The sequence below is a fragment of the Ursus arctos genome, unplaced genomic scaffold (genome assembly GCF_023065955.2).
Source record: "Ursus arctos isolate Adak ecotype North America unplaced genomic scaffold, UrsArc2.0 scaffold_12, whole genome shotgun sequence".
Classification (NCBI taxonomy): domain Eukaryota; kingdom Metazoa; phylum Chordata; class Mammalia; order Carnivora; family Ursidae; genus Ursus; species Ursus arctos.
In genome coordinates, this window is record NW_026622786.1 from 30,245,547 (window position 1) to 30,263,842 (window position 18,296).

General features: G+C 35.6%; 1 protein-coding gene across 1 annotated transcript in view; it reads right to left on the reverse strand.

The window, feature by feature from the left end:
- BRDT (bromodomain testis associated) overlaps positions 1-14,008 on the reverse strand; it is a 54,755-nt gene extending 40,747 nt beyond the window's left edge. The window contains exons 1-5 of the mRNA XM_026497482.2: positions 13,820-14,008; positions 12,732-12,869; positions 11,220-11,334; positions 3,684-3,856; positions 2,788-3,141 (exon numbers count right to left, since the gene is read on the reverse strand). Of these exons, the coding sequence (XP_026353267.2) occupies positions 2,788-3,141; positions 3,684-3,856; positions 11,220-11,334; positions 12,732-12,869; positions 13,820-14,008 (969 nt within the window). The remainder of the gene's footprint in view (positions 1-2,787; positions 3,142-3,683; positions 3,857-11,219; positions 11,335-12,731; positions 12,870-13,819) is intronic.
- Between the last annotated feature and the right edge of the window lie 4,288 nt (positions 14,009-18,296).

The window sequence follows — 18,296 nt, forward strand, 5'->3', positions numbered from 1 at the left end:
CGTGGATGATTCAATACCTGCAAATCAATCAATGGGATATAATACATGAACAAAATGAAGGATAAAAGCCATACAGTCATCTTAATAAATACAGAAAAAATCTGACACAACTCAAATCTGTTCACGATAAAACTCTAAACAGTGTGGGTTTAAAGGAAACATACCTCAATATAATAAAGGCCATTAATGAAAAACCCACAGCTAACATCATACTCAATGGTGAAAACTGAAAGCTTTTCTTCTAAGACCAACAACAAGGATGTCCATTCTCACCACTTTTATTCAACATAGTACTAAAAATCCTAGCTGCAGCAATCAGACAAGAAAAAGAAGTAAAAGGGACCCAAAGTGGTAGGGAAAAAGTAACTGTCACTATTTATGGATGACATGAAAACCCTAAAAACTCTATCAAAGAACTTTAGAATAAATGAATTCAGTAACGTTGCAGGATACAAAATACACAGAAATACGCTGCATCTACATACCAATAACAAAATAGCAGAACGAATAATTAAGAAAAACAATCCCATTTATAACTGTACCAAAAAGCAAAAACAAAAGTAAACCTAGGAATGAATCTAACCAAGAGGGTAAGAGACCTGTACTCTGAAAATTATAAGACACTGATGAAAAAAAGTAAAGACATAAATGCAAAGATAAACCATGCTCATGAACTGGAAGAATAGTTAAAATGTCCATTCTACCCAAAGCAATCTATAGATTAAATGAAATCCCTATGAAAATAGTAACAGTAGTTCTCATGGACCTACAACAAATAATCCTAGAATTGTTAAGGAACCACAAAGACGCTGAATCACCAAAGTAATCTTAAGAACATAACTAGAGGGGTGCCTGGGTGGCCCAGTCGTTAAGCATCTGCCTTCTGCTCAGGTCATGATTCCAGAGTCCTGGGATCCAGCCCCACATCAGGCTCCCTGCTCAGCAGGAAGCCTGCTTCTCCCTCTTCCAACCCCCCCTGCTTGTGTTCCCTCTCTTGCTGCCTCTCTCTCTCTGTCGAATAAATAAATAAAATCTCAAAAAAAAAAACAACCCACATAACTGGAGGTACTGAAATCCCAGATTTCAAAATATACTACAAACCTATAGTAATCAAAACAGAGTGGTACTGGCACAAATTAGACCCATACATCAGTAGAAAAGGTCACAGAGAGCCTAGAAATAAACAAACACTTATATAGTCAATTAACCTATGACAAAGGAGGCAAGAATATACAATGGGGAATAGACGGTCTCTTCAAATGGTGCTGCAAAAACTAGAGTTACATGCAGAAGAATGAAAACCAAACCACCTTCTTACACTATATGTAAAAATAAATTCAAAATGGATTAAAGACCTAAATGAAACATAAAAACCTGAAAACTAGAAGAAAACACAGGTAGTAATCTCTTGAACATGGGCCTTAGCGACATCTTTCTGGATGTCTCTCCTCAGGCCAAGGAAACAAAAGCAAAAATAAAGTACATCAGACAAAAAAGCTTTTGCACAGTGAAGAATATCATAAAACAAAAAGGCAATCAACTGAATGGGAGAAGAGATGAGTAAATTATGATAAGGGGTTAATATCCAAGATATATAAAAAATTCATGTAAGAAAACAAAAACACTAATGCAAGAAAAATTTATGCCCCCCTGTTTATTGCAGTATTATTTACACTAGCCAAGGTATAGAAGCAAGCTCAGAGTCCATCAATAGATGAATGGATAAAGATGATGACACAACACACGCACACACACACACGCACACACACACACACACACACACGCACACACACACCAAGTGACATAAAAAAGGATGAGATCTTGTGATCTGCAACAACATGGACTGACCCAGAGGGTACTATGCTAAGGGAAATAAGACAGAGGAAGACAAATACTGTATCGTTTCACTTGTATATGGAATCTAGAAAACAAAAACACACATACACACAGAAACAGTCTCATAAGTACTGAGAACAAACTGATGCTTGCAAGGGGGAGAGAAGGAGATGAATGAAATAGGTAAAGGGGATTAAGAGGTACAAACTTCTACTTACAAAATAAATTAAGCCATGGGGATAAAAAGTATAGAACAGGGAATATAATCAATAATATTGTAATAACATTGTATGGTGACGGATGGTAACTACACTTTCATGGTGAGCACTGTCTAAAGTATAGAACTGTCAAATCACTGTGTTGTACACCTTAATCATATAACATTGTATGTCAATTATACTTCGATTAAAAATTAAGGGGTACCTGACTGATTCAGTTGGTAAAGCATGCGACTCTTGATGTTGGGGTCATGAGTTTGAGCCCCACGCTGAGGGCAGAGTTTACTTGAAAACAAATTTTTTTAAATAATAATTCTAAAAACCTGACCACGCCAGCAGAAGACCCCCCCGAAAAAATGTAGAGAGGGTTTGGAAACTCATAAATGTCTTATTCCCTGCCCCCCCAAAATTGCATCAGATTCATGCAATTGTTAAAAATATAATCTTGACTATATAATGAGAAAATGTCTACAACATAGTAAGTGAAAATTCAGGGTGCAGAGTTATATTTACATCCTGTAACTCAAACACTGTGGCAAAGAACAATGGGTGTGTTTGTACAGAAGAAAATGAAAGATGTTTAAAAATTTTTCCATGATTCATTCCAGATGATATGACTTACTAATGATTTTAATTTTCTTCATCTTTTTCTGAATTAAAACAATTTTTTTACAAGGACAAGATTACTTTTATAATCAAGAAAAGAAGTTTCTCCTATTAAGACAACACTTACCTTAATAGTTCCAAGATCCATTGGGTTTTTCACAATATCATAGTAGTTATGGAGCCCCAAAGCATTAACATCAACAGGATTATAAAAGGGCCATGCATAGGACAAGTGTTTCTTTGCAAACATTTCTTTAAGAATCTCACTACAGTGCCTTAACTGTTCGGTCACTTTAACATTCTTTCCAACTTTACACTGCTGCTGAGAATCTGGCAAAACAGTCTTCAGCACATTTTCTTTTATGGGTGGAATTTTCACTGATTTTTTTTCTGCAAGCGTTGGGGAAGATTCACCACTTGCTTTAACTACTGAAGTTGTAGGAGTTGTGGTATCTGCTTTCCTCTTCACACCCTTTGTAACCTGAAACAATTCAACAACAACAAAAACTATAATTAAGGGGACATTCAGAGTAAGTTTTCAAACTTACCAGCACCAAGTCTTCCCTATATTAAATATTAGTAAAGGTTAATTTCTCTTTTATAGGTAAAATAAATAATTCGAGTATTATCTAATATCCAAAGAACTGTCTTGTGTAAACCTTTGAGATAAAAGAAAGATATATGGAAAAATAAGTCATAGTTACACAAAAACAAGTTTCTGAATACCTGAAATCAGCTATAGTATACAATTTTAAATTATCAACCCAAGAGAAGTTATATAACACGCAGAATGAATAGTTGGGCAACTGATATTAACACTAAAAATATAGTAAACCAGTTCAAATTCTACCAAGAAATCTCTAAAATTTGGTTCACATCCTAGGTCTCTGTTACAAAATATACACAGACAAAAAGATTGGCTGCAGTATGCTGAAGACCGATTTTCATATCAACTTACAAAAAGGTTCAGTCATCACAACAACTCCTTAACATTGAAACGTTCTGAAGCTACAGTGAACTTACTTGGGCCACTGTTTGTGAGGTAGAGTTGAGTGGAGTACCTTGTGCCATGTTTGAAGGACAAACTGATGTCTCAGGAAATACAGAGGGAATCACTTGTGGCTTAAATACTTTTTCCAGTGTTTTGGGGGATTGTTTTTCTTTAACAGAAGGAACTGCTACATTATGTTGAATGCCTAATAAAGTGTGAACCAGAGTCAGTATGTGAGTAAAATATGAAGTATTTTTATTAGTATTCTATTTTAATTCATTTAGTTCAGCTTTTTAGCAATATAAACACAATACACTCCCATTCCCCTTTGAAACTCTCCCACATACACTTGCTAACAGTTGTCAGAGCAATTTAGACATAATATTGGAGACTTTAAACCTACAATGCTTTATAAGGACCTGCATGATTTCTCTACTTATGTGTGCTCCCCCCTCCCACCACTCTCCTTCCAACCTTACTTCCTATCACTACCCCCTTCACTTACTTCACTTCAGCCTACTAGCCTGCCATAAAGCCTCAAATCTGGCAAGCATAAGCAGACTATGCTCTCTGCCTGGAAGGAGATATCCTCGTGGCTCACTCCAAATTTCCTTTATGTCTTTACTGAAAGGTTACCTTCTTAGGCCATCCTATGTAAAACAACTCTCTTTCGACCCCCACTACTTTCTTGTTCTCTTATTCTTACTTTTTCCCTGCCATTATCACATTTGACATACAACATATAGGTATCCCTGACTCTCCGAATTTTTGCTTAACAAACTCAGGAACCAAAAAAGGTTTGAATATATTTTAAGACAGGGCTTGTATTCCTCAATCTCTGGGTTCTCATTATCCACAAATTAAAACTTAGGAACCAAACAGATTGAGATAACCTCGTATCTTTTGATATCTCAACTTTGGTTCTTTGAACTCAGGAGCTAAACGGCTAAGTATAATAAGGAATACTTACATTGACCTAATTTTACCAATTTCCTGAACTATAACAAAGAGCTCTGTGAGGTGAAGGGAACTTTGTTTCAATCTCTACAATATCTCTTGTGCCTAACACAGTACTTGGAACATAAGAGGACCCCAGGAATATCTATTGCATGCCATTATGTCTCAGGCCACTTTCTAGGTGCTACGGCACAATAATGAACAAGATAGACACAGTTTCTGTCCTTGGTGAGCGCACTGTCTAGTGTAAGAAATAGAAAAAAAATCAAATTGATTATAAGTGATGTTGAGCACTAGAATGGAAATAAATGGGGTGCTGACTAAATTAAGGCAGAAGCCTACTATAAAGAAGATAAGCCAGGTAGGCCTCTCTGAAGAGGTACCAATTAAGATGTTACTGTAAAGATAAGAAGTAGCTAGCCAGAGAATGGGGTGGCAGTAAAAATGTATTTCAAGACAAACAGTAGGGAAAACTTCAGTGAATGAGAAGAAAGTAGCTCAAGATGAGAATGGAGAATTGGACAAATACCAGATCACAAAGGGCCACAGTAGGATTTCAGACTTCATTTTAACACGGGAAGCTAAAGAGAGGTTTTAAGCAGGCTAATGATGTATTCCAGTTTATTTTTAAAATGCTGCCTTTGCTATTGTGCAGACAATAGACCACACAGAATAATCAGGATCACAGGGAGTAAGAAGATGGTAGCCTGAAGTAGGATAATTGCAAAAACAAATTGAGGGTTGAATACAAATGACTTACTAATTAGCAGAATATGAGAAAGAATCAGAGGAAGGAAGGAATCAAGGACAACTTCTATTCTGGTTTGAATGACTGTATTAGTACCATTTTCTGTTACACAGAGTAATCTGAGGAACATCAATGTTTAACTGTGAGCCAGTTCAATGTTAAGATGTGTATAAGACATCCAAGTGGAAATGTCCAGTGGCTGTATTAGAGACATAATTTGGGAACTGATAGCACACAGATGGAATTTAGAAAAAGAATATCTAATATCAAACCCTGAAAAGAAAACTCTGATATTTTAGAGGTTTAATAGAAAAGGACAATGCAAAGAGGACAACACAGTGGGAAAGTAAGCTCGCAAAATTAGAGTATGCACCAAGAATAAGGGCATTTCAAGAAAGAGTATTTTAAAAGGATTATTTACCATGACCAAATAGGATTTATTCCTGGGTTGCAAGGGTGATTCAACATCCGCAAAATCAATGTGATACACTACATTAATAAAAGAAAGGACAAGAACCACACATTCCTCTCAAGAGGTGCAGAAAAAGCATTTGACAAAGTACAGCATCCTTTCTTGATTAAAACTCTTCACAGGGTAGGGATAGAGGGTACATACGTCAATAGCATAAAAGCCATCTATGAAAAACTCACAGCGAATATCATTGTCAATGGGGAAAAACTGACAGCTTTCCCCAACATCAGGAACACGGCCGGGATGTCCACTATCACCACTGCCGTTCAACACAGTACTAGAAGTCCTAGCCTCAGCAATCACACAACAAAAAGAAATAAAAGGCATCCGAATCGGCAAAGAAGTAGTCAAGCTCTCACTCTTTGCTGATGATATGATACTTTATGTGGAAAACCCAAAAGACTCCACCCCAAAACTGCCGAAACTGATACAGGAATTCAGTAAAGTGGAGGATATAAAATCAATGCACAGAAATCAGTTGCATTTCTATACACCAACAAGGAGACAGAATTCAGAGAAATTAAGAAGTTGATCCCATTTGTAATTGCACCAAAAACCATAAGATACCTAGGAATAAACCTAACCATAGGGGCAAAGGACCTGTACTCGGGAAACTATAGAAGATTCATGAAAGAAATTGAGGAAGTCACAAAGAAATGGAAAAACATTCCATGCTCAAGGATTGGAAGAACAAATACTGTTAAAATGTCTGTGCTACCTAGAGCAATCTATACATTCAATGCAATCCCTATCAAAATACCATCAACTCTTTTCCACAGAGGTAGAACAAATAATCCTAAAACTTATATGGAACCAGAAAAGACCTCTGATAGCCAAAGGAACGGTAAAAACAAAACAAAACAAAAACACCCAAAACTGGTGGCATCACAATCCCGGACCTCAAGCTCTATTACAAAGCTGTAATCAAGACAGTATGGTATAGGCACAAAAACAGACACATAGATCAGTGGAACAGAATAGAGAACCCAGAAACGAACCCTCAACTCTATGGTCAACTGATCTTTGACAAAGCAGTAAAGAATATCCAGTGGAAAAAAGACAGTCTCTTCAACAAATGGTGTTGGGAAAATTGGACAGCCACATACAGAAGAATGAAACTGGATCATTTCCTGACACCATAGACAAAAACAGACTCAAAAGGGATGAAAGACCTAAATGTGAGACAGGAATCCATCAAAATCCTTAAGGAGAACACAGGCAGCAACCTCTTTGACCTCAGCTGCAGCAACTTCTTGCTAGACACGTCTCCAAAGACAAGGGAAACAAAGGCAAAAATGAACTATTGGGACTTCATCAAGATAAGAAGCTTTTGCACAGCAAAGGAAACAGTTGACAAAACCAAAGGACAACTGACAGAATGGAAGAAGGTATTTTCAAATGACATATCAGATAAAGGGCTAGTATCCAAAATCTAGAAGAATTTAAACTCAACACCCAAAGAACAAATAATCCAATCAAGAAATGGGCAGAAGACATGAACAGACATTTCTCCAAAGACATAGAAATAGCCAATAGACACATGAAAATGTGCTCAACATCACTCAGCATCAGGGAAATACAAATCAAAACCACAATGAGATACCACCTCACACCAGTCAGAATGGCAAAAATTAACCACAGTAAAAAACAGATGTTGGGGAGGATGCGAAGAAAGGGAAACCCTCTTACACTGTTGGTAGAAATGAAAGCTGGTGCAGCCAGTCTGGAAAGCAGTATGGAGATTCCTCAAAAAGTTGAAAATAGAGCTACCCTACAACCCAGCAATTGCACTACTAGAGATTCACTCCAAAGATACAAATGTAGTGATCTGAAGGGGCACCTGGACCCCAATGTTTATAGCAGCAACATCCACAATAGCCAAACTATGGAAAGAGCCCAGATGTTCATCAACAGATGAATGGATAAAGAAGATGTGATATATATATATACAATTAACTATTATGCAGCCATCAAACAATGAAATCTTGCCATTTGCAATGACGTGGATGGAACCAGACCGTATTACGCTAAGCAAAACAACTCAATCAGAGAAAGACAGTTATCATATGATTTCACTCCTATGTGGAATTTAGGAAACAAAACAGGATCACGGGAAGAGAGGAAAAATAAAACAAGACAAAACCAGAGAGGGAGACAAACCTAAGAGACTCTTAATCATAGGAAACAAATTGAGAGTTATTGGACAGGTGGGAGTGGGTGGGATAACTTGGTGATGGACGGTGGGGAGGGCATGTGATGTAACAAGCACTGGGTATTATATAAGACTGATGAGTCAGTGAACTCTACTACCTCTGAAACTAATTATAACAGTATATATTAATTGAATTTAAATTTAAAAAGGGTGAACATAGTAAAATTTTCTACAACCAACTATTATGATAAATATTTATCTACTTACCAGTGCCTGCCTTGACCAAACAAAATTTGATTTGGTGAGGAAAAAAAAATCAAAACTGTAATAAGGTAACAAATACTCTATTTCTGGATTTATGAATAATAAAATTTGTATTCTTTAATCAATGGAAAAAAAGAAAGAGATAGTAACCTTCTAACACAAATACTAATAGAGGTCAAGTAAAATGAGAATAGAAAAATATTACTTAAATTTTGCCACATCAAGACTGTAAGAGACCCTGACTGACAAGAACTTGTTAAGTAGTGTGGTAAGAATCTTCTTGGTGATGTAGTAAGGCTAGAACCTATACTGAAGTGAATTCATGAATGTTTAAGAGAAAAACAAAAAAATGGGACAGTAACCAGAAAGAGACAAGTAAAAGATGAACTTCAAAGACAAGATATTAGAGCATGTTTATAGAGTAATGAGACGAACTCTACAAAGGAGAGATTAATGATATATGAATCAAAGGGGATAACCAAAGGAATAAAATCATTGACAAGGTGAAGAGGGAAGATCCAGGTCATAAAGGCAATGGCCCAAAGTGAAAGAAGAGGAAAGGATCCTGTTATATAGACCTTTGCTCTAGCTGATCTCTCCGCCTGGAATGTTCCTCTTTGTTCAAATCTTAACTTCTCAATGAGGCCCACTCAGAACCCATCCTGTTTGTTTGCCTCTCTTTCTCCACTAGAATGTAAACTCCATGATGGCAAAAGTTTTTATTTCCTTCATTGATATATCCCGAGAACTTGAACTGTGTTGTAGCACCTCAGAATTACTCAAGTATTTCATCAATCAATAAATCAATACCAATTCAATTTAATGTACTAAATTTAAATTTTTTCTTTGCCATTATTTGGACTAGCTACTGTCATGTGAGTGTTTCCCTACCACTGTGCATAAAAATGACATGACTCTGGCAGCAAAATGTTCCTAGAAAAAGTTATCTGGAAACCCAGATCTTTACTCCAAAGCCAAATCCTACCAATCCTTCAGGGCCAAACTCAAGTTCTATCACCACTAAAGCCTTCTCCAGCTTTACCAGTATGAATCAACTTCTTACTCTCTTGAACCATAGCATGTACTATGTGTAATTTCATCTGACATTTATTATAATGCATTGTCTTTTTGTTTTTTAAAGTTTTATTTACTTATTTTTTTAAAGATCTATCCATTCATTTTAGAGAGAGACAGAGCAAGAAAGTGGTGGTGGAGGGGGAAGAACAGAAGGAAAACTGAAGCCAACTCCCCACTGAGCGCAAAGCCTGACACGGGGCTCGATCCCAGGGCTCTGAGATCATGACCTGAGCCCAAATCAAGAGTCAGCTGCTCAACCAAATGAGCTACCCAGCAGCCCCTGAAGTTTTATTTCTAACTAAAATGGAAACTGAACTTGAGGGTTAGGGTGATTATACATCTTTGTAACCCCATAATATATGCATTATATGTGACAAACATCCAAATACATATTGACAGAAAAAGTCAAAGAATTTGTCTGAGGGAATCTTATGTTCTTAGCAGTAATCTGAGCATCTGAATGTAGCTACAACTTAAACATCAAGAATGTATTAAAGTGGTTTTTTTTTAAGGGAGGCATTCTAAAGGTAAATAATTTTTACCTTGCTAGAGATAATATTTTAAGTCAGCAATAATTACCACTTTGCTTTAACAATTTAAGTAGCATACTGATCTATGTATTATCTACCTTGTAAGAGCTTATTTTAATCCTCTCTCAGAACCCTAGGCTTTATATTGTCAGACTTAAGATCAACCTTTTCCTAAGGTGAGAATAAAATAAGAACTTTAACAGAACAGTGAATATTTCACAGGATTGAGTAAGGCTTGAAGTCACGACCCATCTTAAATATCTATCAACAAGGAAAAAAAGTACACATTATTACCGATAAGAACCACCTGGTAGTGGTAAGTCTTCTATATCCCAGCCACCTAACTGTATACTTTATAAACATTTACAACCATGAAAGTGAAATATTTTCCTGACATTATACATGAGAAAACTAACATGGAATGATTAAGGAATTTATCTAAAATGTACACCATCAGTAGTCCAAAAATAAACCAACATTTCACCTATGACAACCTTGGTTAACCTCTACAATAAATCCATTTGAAGACTTAAGATTTGTTTTTTAACTCCATATTTAAATATTATTATTAGCTGTAACATGTTTCCCTCCAAAGGTTTTTTTTTTTTTTTTTAATTACGAAAGAGTTAGAAAAAAGGAGAATCTTCAGATGCAACAGTAACATTTCATTCTTAGCTATGGGATCTTCTGGTACAAGGAACATTGACAATTTTGGCCATCTTATTATTATAGCACAGATACAAGATCCACTAAAAAATACTAATAAATTTACTGGATGCTTACTATGTGAATAGCACTACACTATAGGAGATCTCAGGCTCCAAGGTCATAATCAATACAATTCTCCTTCATCTTGCATGATAGCCATCTTTGCTTTCAAAGTATGCCTTACTGTTTAAATGGACATTTAATACCAATGCAAAAGGACTTAAAAGGACTTCTTTTTTTTTAAAGATTTTTAAAAGATTTTGAAGATTTTTTTTAAAGATTTTTTTTCAAAGATTGAAAGATTGTATTTTGAGAGGGAAAGCGAGAGCGCGCACTTGCATGTGGGGCAGGGTGCAGAGGAAAAGGGAAAGATAGTTCCAAGCGGACTCCATGCAGAGCCTGGTGCAGGGCTTGATCCCACGACCCTGAGAGATCAGGACCCTGAGAGATCACGACCTGACCAGAAACCAAGAGTAAGACACTTAACTGATTCTGCCACACAAGTGCCCCAGGATATAGAAGGACTTCTGAATGTCTATTTCCTTTGACGGATTTATTATTTAGTTCTTGTCATTATATTTATACACACATACATACACACATTCATATATAATACAAAAAACAGAGAAAGTAAGAAAACATAAACCTTTTCTGTCTTACCTTTCTTTATTCTTTCCTTACCACCCACAATTTGTTCTTCTTGTGGCATCTGAGATAATTTCTGCCTAAACAACTTCTCTAGAGCTTGTGCCATAAGAACAATGTCATCTCCAGGCTAGAAAATATATAAACATAGGTTATGCAATATGGTCACTGTACCAAATTTCAACAATTCAGGCTACCTTAGAGAAGGCAGTGACACAGTACTCTTAGACATTATTAAACAGTATCTACTGCTTCTAAATTAAGTGCAGAAAATGGTGTATCAGCTTATATTTTAAATTCTAACATTCTACCCTTTTAACTTCTAAAAATAACCCAGGTAGCCTTTCTGAGTACTAGAGGGTTACAATCCAACCAATCCTACTAATACAAAAAGGTTTTAGAAATTAAAATTTCTACCTCACAAATAAGTTAAAACAAAACAGGTTCATGGCTGTGGAAAGTACATGATTTGACTTGATGTGATGCCGTTTTCAATTAACTGATAAAAGGACACTGCAGAACTAACTCAGTTTTTAAATTGTTTTCCCCCCCAGTTTTTAAATCTTAACTATCTGTGTAGAAGTCTTTGGCTTGCTTTATTCACTACTGATAAAAAACTAAGTAGATTACAAAGCAAAAGCCTAAAGCAGAGAACACTTACTTTGAAGTTAGGTACTATAGGAAAATTACTGAACTTCATTTTAAAATATTAAATGTAAAAGTACACTTGAAATTGTTAAATTAAAATGAAGTTGCCAATGGTACTTTCAGAATACCATTAGTTCTCATTTTTAAAGAAAATCATATTGGCTAAGAGTCTTAAATTTAAGATGGCACTGATAGTTTGGGAACCAAAATTTCTATCACATTTCAGCATCATCAGTGATTTTGAATAATCGGGATAGAAGTTTAATTTTTAGATATAGAACAGCTTAAAAAGAATGCAGTACTCTGGGAAACAGGAATACTATATGGAGAAAAAAATGAATACACAAGTCCAGTTTTATAAGATGAAAGCAAAAGTGAAGATTAAGGTCGAATGTCCACATATATTATCAGACAAGCCAAAGCATTAACACAAAGGCAAATACTACTACCAGAATATAACAGAGACTGTGTCACATCTTTAAGTTAACTTGTTATGAAGTTTAGATGTATAATTTGTCTGAATTCATACCATGAACATTTAACCAAGATTAGTATAGAATAAAGTTTACCATTTACAATTAAAATTGCAGAAGTATGGTAGAGAACATTTTGAAACAATTACTTACAGAAACCATTTTTTAAAACATATTTCATTTTTTAAAACATAACAAAGCATTACAGCTACTCAGGCAAAATTATAGCAAATAGATTAAATAAATATATGAAAATTATGAAATCCAGTAAAAAATAAACATTATCCTTAAAAATATGCAAAAATATCCAAATCAAGACTTGAAATGTGAAATCAGCACACTTTTTATACACATCTTCTTTAAGTAAGAGCAAAGAATTACCAATTATAACATAAGGCTTACATACCTTGTTGTATAAATAACAATTCGAGAACATTATGTTGAAGTCCGCTATACATTCTGAAGCCTTCACATAATATTTATGTTCTAAGCGCTTCTTAATTGTATTTAAATCCATTGGGGTCTTTATAATGGTATAATAATCCTACAATTTTTAAGAGGAAATTCTAAATGTTAGTAGTAAGAAAAAATTCACTGCAACTATTGGTACACAAAGAAATTTAAGAAGCTATATACATGTAACTAGATTACCTTTAAAAAGCCATAATTTGGAAACTGAAACTTTTGTACTGAGAAACAAAGCTGACTGCCATGGCATTTTTTTCAGAGAAAAAATAACAAAAGAATAACAGAAACAAGAATGTAAGAGTAGAACTATCCGGGAATATAAAAAGTGAGGGCATGGAGAAGAAAAATGTACAATTTATGGAGTCTGACAGATCCAGAGTATAATCCCAGAGCCATGGTTCACTAACTATGCAACAAATTACTTAACCATTCCTCTATCAGATGGCTGAAAATACCTAAGAGAAGACCTAAAGCTGAATTCTGTATATGATGCACCTAAGTCTACCAAGAAGTGTCAAAAGCAACTTCATGAAGAAGGTGACGCTCATGACAACCTTGCACCAAAAGGTCAAGTGAGGGGCACTGGGGTGGCTCAGTCGGTTGGGCATCTGACTCTTCGTTTTGGTTCAGGTCATGATCTTTGAGGTCATGGGATGGAGACCACCTGCATCAGACTCTGGGTTCAGGACGGAGTCTGTTGGAGATTCTCTCCCTCCCTCTCCCTCCACCCCCTCCCCTGCTCGCGCACACGCATTCTCTCTCTCTAAATAGATAAATCTTAAAAAAAAAAAGAGGTCAGGCAACACATTCTATAACAAGAAAAACATGTACTATAATGTACCACACTGTTAAAATAAGAATTTCAATGCTCAGAAAAATGAGCTTTGTTATTTAGGAAACAATACTCATTGGAAAATTCTTCAGTGGTGCAGAATTAGAGGTCTTTATTAAATTTAATATATTTTACAATATTAAAGACAATTTGGAGATTCACTTTTATAAGTAATAATCGTAAGATATACTTACTGGCAACTTTAGTTTCACAGCATCCACAGGCTGTTGAAAAGGCCAGGAAAAACTATGCTTCCATAAAGCCTTCAGGACAACTTTCTGTAGATACTGCAGTTGATTTGTCAATCGCCCATTTCTCTTAATATTTATATATTCTGGTGGTGGAGGGTTAACAATAGCTGTTTGTCGACTTGACAGAGACATCGTCAATGGGGTTAAATCCTGATATTACAATGTTGCCTATAAGTTCATGTCCTTAAAATCCAAAAACAAAACTGAGTTACCTTCAAAGTGCATTTAAAATGGTTTCTAAAACTAATGAATCATCGAGCCTTACATCGAAAACCGGGGATGTACTGTATGGTGACTAACATAATATAAAAAAAAATCATTATAAAAAAGATAAATAAAATAAAATAAAATAAAATGGTTTCTAAAATGGAAAAATGGTTTCTAAAATGGAACTAAAAAGTGTTAAAGAGTAATAATATATTTTATATCACATCATGATTAAGACAACAAAAAAGCCAAATGATAAATAAATACATTTGTAAACAAATACAAACCTCTTTCTGTATAAGTACTAAGAGTTGTTTCATTATGTATGCCTTAGTTTTGGATGAGTTAAGGTATTTCAAACTTGCACAGTATTTCTTCTGCCTTTCTAAAATACAAGTTGAGGTCTTAGCAGGAAAAGTCTATAAGTTTCTAGTAAAAAAGAAAAAATAGGAAACGTTAAACATAACTGTGGTATGTAGTTACCCTAAAATTAATTCAATGAAAGAATAAAAGCAAATTAAAGGATTTTTCTGGCTAATTTAAATAAAGTGATTTATTTATTTACATAAGGAGGCTCCACCCACAACATGGGGCTTGAACCCATGACCCTGAGATCAAGGGTTACATGCTTTACCAATTGAGCCAGCCAGGCACCCCTAAATTAATTTACTTTAAAACCTAATTATTAGAAATACGACACATTAAAATGCTACTATTTAGTATATATTACTACATCTAAAATAAATAAATAAAACTATATTTTAGAAAGACAGTATCTAACATTCCTAAACAGCATTATTAAGGGACAAAAGAGCAAAGGTACTACCCAAGTATATCAGCAAAATGAAAAGTACAATTATTAAACAAATTGTCCATTTTTTGAGAAGTGTTTTTTTTTTAATTAAAAAAAATTTTTTTTATTTGAGAGAGAGCACATAAGCAGGGGAAGCAGCAGAGGGAGAGGGAGAAGCAGGCTCCTGCTGAGCCCTGATGCAGGGCTTCATCCCAGAATACCAACCTGAGTCGAAGGCAGACAGACGTTTAACTGACTGAGCCACCCAGGTGCCCCTAGAACAGTGTTATATTTAGTCAGTGTATCTTTGTTTCCATTAAAGCAGTGTTAGTTCTCAACTGCATATTAACCAGTTTTGATTCTTTCTTTAAAAATGATGGTAGGGGCGCCTGGCACAGTAGTTAAGCGTCTGCCTTCGGCTCAGGGCGTGATCCCGGCGTTATGGGATCGAGCCCCACGTCAGGCTCCTCCGCTATGAGCCTGCTTCTTCCTCTCCCACTCCCCCTGCTTGTGTTCCCTCTCTCACTGGCTGTCTCTATCTCTGTCAAATAAATAAAATCTTAAAAAAAAAATAAAAATGATGGTAAAATACATAACATAAAATTTACCCTCATAACCATTTTTTTTCTTTTTTTAAGTAGGCTCCACACCCAGCATGAAGCCCAACTCCAAGCTTCAACTCACAAGCCTGAGATCAAGACCTGAGCTGCGACAGAGTCAGACACTTAACTGAGCCACCCAGGTGCCCCTATCATCTTAACCATTTTTAAGTGTATAGTTCAATAGTGGTAAGTATATTCATTTTTGAGCAACTAATCTCTAGAACTTTTTCATCTTACAAAACTGAAACTCTATACCTATTAAATAACTCCTCATTCTTACCTCTCCCCACCTCCTGGTAACCACCACTCTATCTTGTTTCTATGAATTTAACTACTCTGGGTGTAAGTAGAATCATATAGTATTTTTCCTCTTGTGCCTGGTTTATCTTAGCATAATGTCCTCAAGATTAATCTATATTGTAGCATATGTCAGAATTTCCTTCATTTTATAAGGTTCAGTATTTCATTATATGTATATACCATATCCATCCATTCATCATGGACACTTGGTTAACTTCCACCTCTTGGCTACTGTGAATAGTGCTATAAACATGGATGTATAAATATCTCTTTAAGACCCTACCTACAATTCTTATGGATACACCCCAGAAGTGCAGAACTGAGAACTGATGGGTCATACGGTAATTTTTTTTTTTTAGGAATCCTGTACTGTTTTCCTCAGCACCTGCAACACTTTACGTTCCCACCAACAGTCTATAGTGTTCCAGGTTCACCACATCCTCACAACACTTTTTACTTTCTGTTATTTAACAGCAGGCATTCTAATGGGTGTGAGGTACTATGTCATTTAAAAAAATACCAAGCCCAGGTCCCAATCTTTGGAGATAAGGCTTAAAATATGTTTGCTTTTTAAATTTCCCTGGTGCTCGTGATGTGTATCCAGGATTAAGAACCACACTAAAATGAATTAACTTGGAGGTGATTATCAATCTTGTAATTTATTGCACTTCCTTACAGTCTTCTCATGTTATACAAACATGAACTAGAACTCTCAATGTCATTAAGAACAAAGGAGATATTCTGGTGTTGCAACTGAAACTGGTTCCTACTGTTTTGTATTTATTTAAAGTTAGTCTATCTTTGGAGTGTCCCAATCACTATACCCTCCCCTCCTTCACAAAGATAACCACTATGATAAATTCTACCCCCTTAAATGGTTGACTGTTTTTGACCTTTACATATAGTATTTACTATGTATTACACTGCATCTGGCCTTGCATCAGTATTACGTTTTTGAGATTTAACTATGTTTTATTTGTTCATCTTCATTGCTGTACAGTATTCTATGATTGAACTATATACCACAATCCATTGCTCTTGGGACTTCCAGGTTGTTTCCAGTGTTTGTTTTTTGATTGACAAATAACACTGCCATGAACATGCTTGTAGTGAACATGTGAATGCATTATGTTGAGTACAAATCCAGAAGTGAAATTGTTGGGTCACAGGTTATGTGTATTCAACTTTAGTAGATACCAGTTTTCCAAAATATCCCAATTTATATGTACAACAGAGCTCTGAGAATCCTACTTACTCCACATCCTTGTTAATATTTGGTATTATCCATGTGTTCCATTTCAGCCATTCTGGTGAGTGTATAATGGGATCTCATCGTGATTTTATTTGTATTTCACTGAGGATTCATGATATGAGACACCTTTTTAATGTCTACTGGTCACATGAATATCTTCTTTGTCAATCGCCTGTTGAAGAGTTCCTACCCATTTTACTATTGGGTTGTCTGCTATTACCTTATTCTTAGCTCTACATATAGTCTGAATACAAAACCTCTGTTGGGTGTTTCAAGTATCTTCTCCATGCTTTTCCTTCACAATCTCATTTTAAGTAGGCATTCTTATCCCCTCCTCCCCAGTGCTAATCCATCAGCTATTACTCTGCTTCACCACTACCATGTTTGTCTACTTGTTTACTGTCTCCCAATCCTCCCTCCCCTGATTCCCAGAATGTAAATTCAATGTCAGCAGGGACCTTGTTTGTACTGATCCAGGACAGACTGAGGTCTTGTTTGACTAATGTCTACGACAGAGCCTACATAGGCTGAATTAAAGTGTTCAGATTCAGTTTTATGTTAAAGATACAGCAGATGTGACTTTTTTTTATATCTGGAGAAACAGGGAGAGAAATCAAGAATGTTTTTCTTTCAGGGACACCTGGGTGGCTCAGTCAGTTAAGTGTCTGCCTTCAAGTCAGGTCATGATCCCAGTGTCCTGAGATTGAGTCCTGCATCAGGCTCCTTGCTCAGCAGGGAGCCTGCTTCTCCCTCTGCCTGTGGCTCCGCCTGCTTGTATACGCTCTCTCTCTCTGACAAATAAATAAATAAAATCTTAAAAAAAAAAAAGAATCTTTTACTTTTAAATTAGGTCCCTTTGCTCAGGAATTTGCCTTCAAAAAAATGAATTACTTAATGCCTATCAATTAAAAAAATGCATTTTCCAAACCTCATCAAAACCTCAATTCCACTATACCCTTTCGCAGAGGATCTCAGTTTACAAGAGAAACCCTTTAAAAATTAACTTCCCTTAGCTTATTTCCTATTCTATATTTTAGAGCCTCCCTTCTTTTCCATGAAGATCTTTCCCCTTCTCCAGAATCCTATTATTTCATTAATTATTCTTTATTTCCATTATTGAATGTTTCTTTTTATTAGGTTTAGGAAGGCTTTCCTCTAAGGATTATACAATACATAATTATATTTCCTGCTCCTCCTCCTAACACTACATTTTCTACACTTAATTTTTTGTAATTAATTTCTGCTGATATCTGTCTGTAGATATGT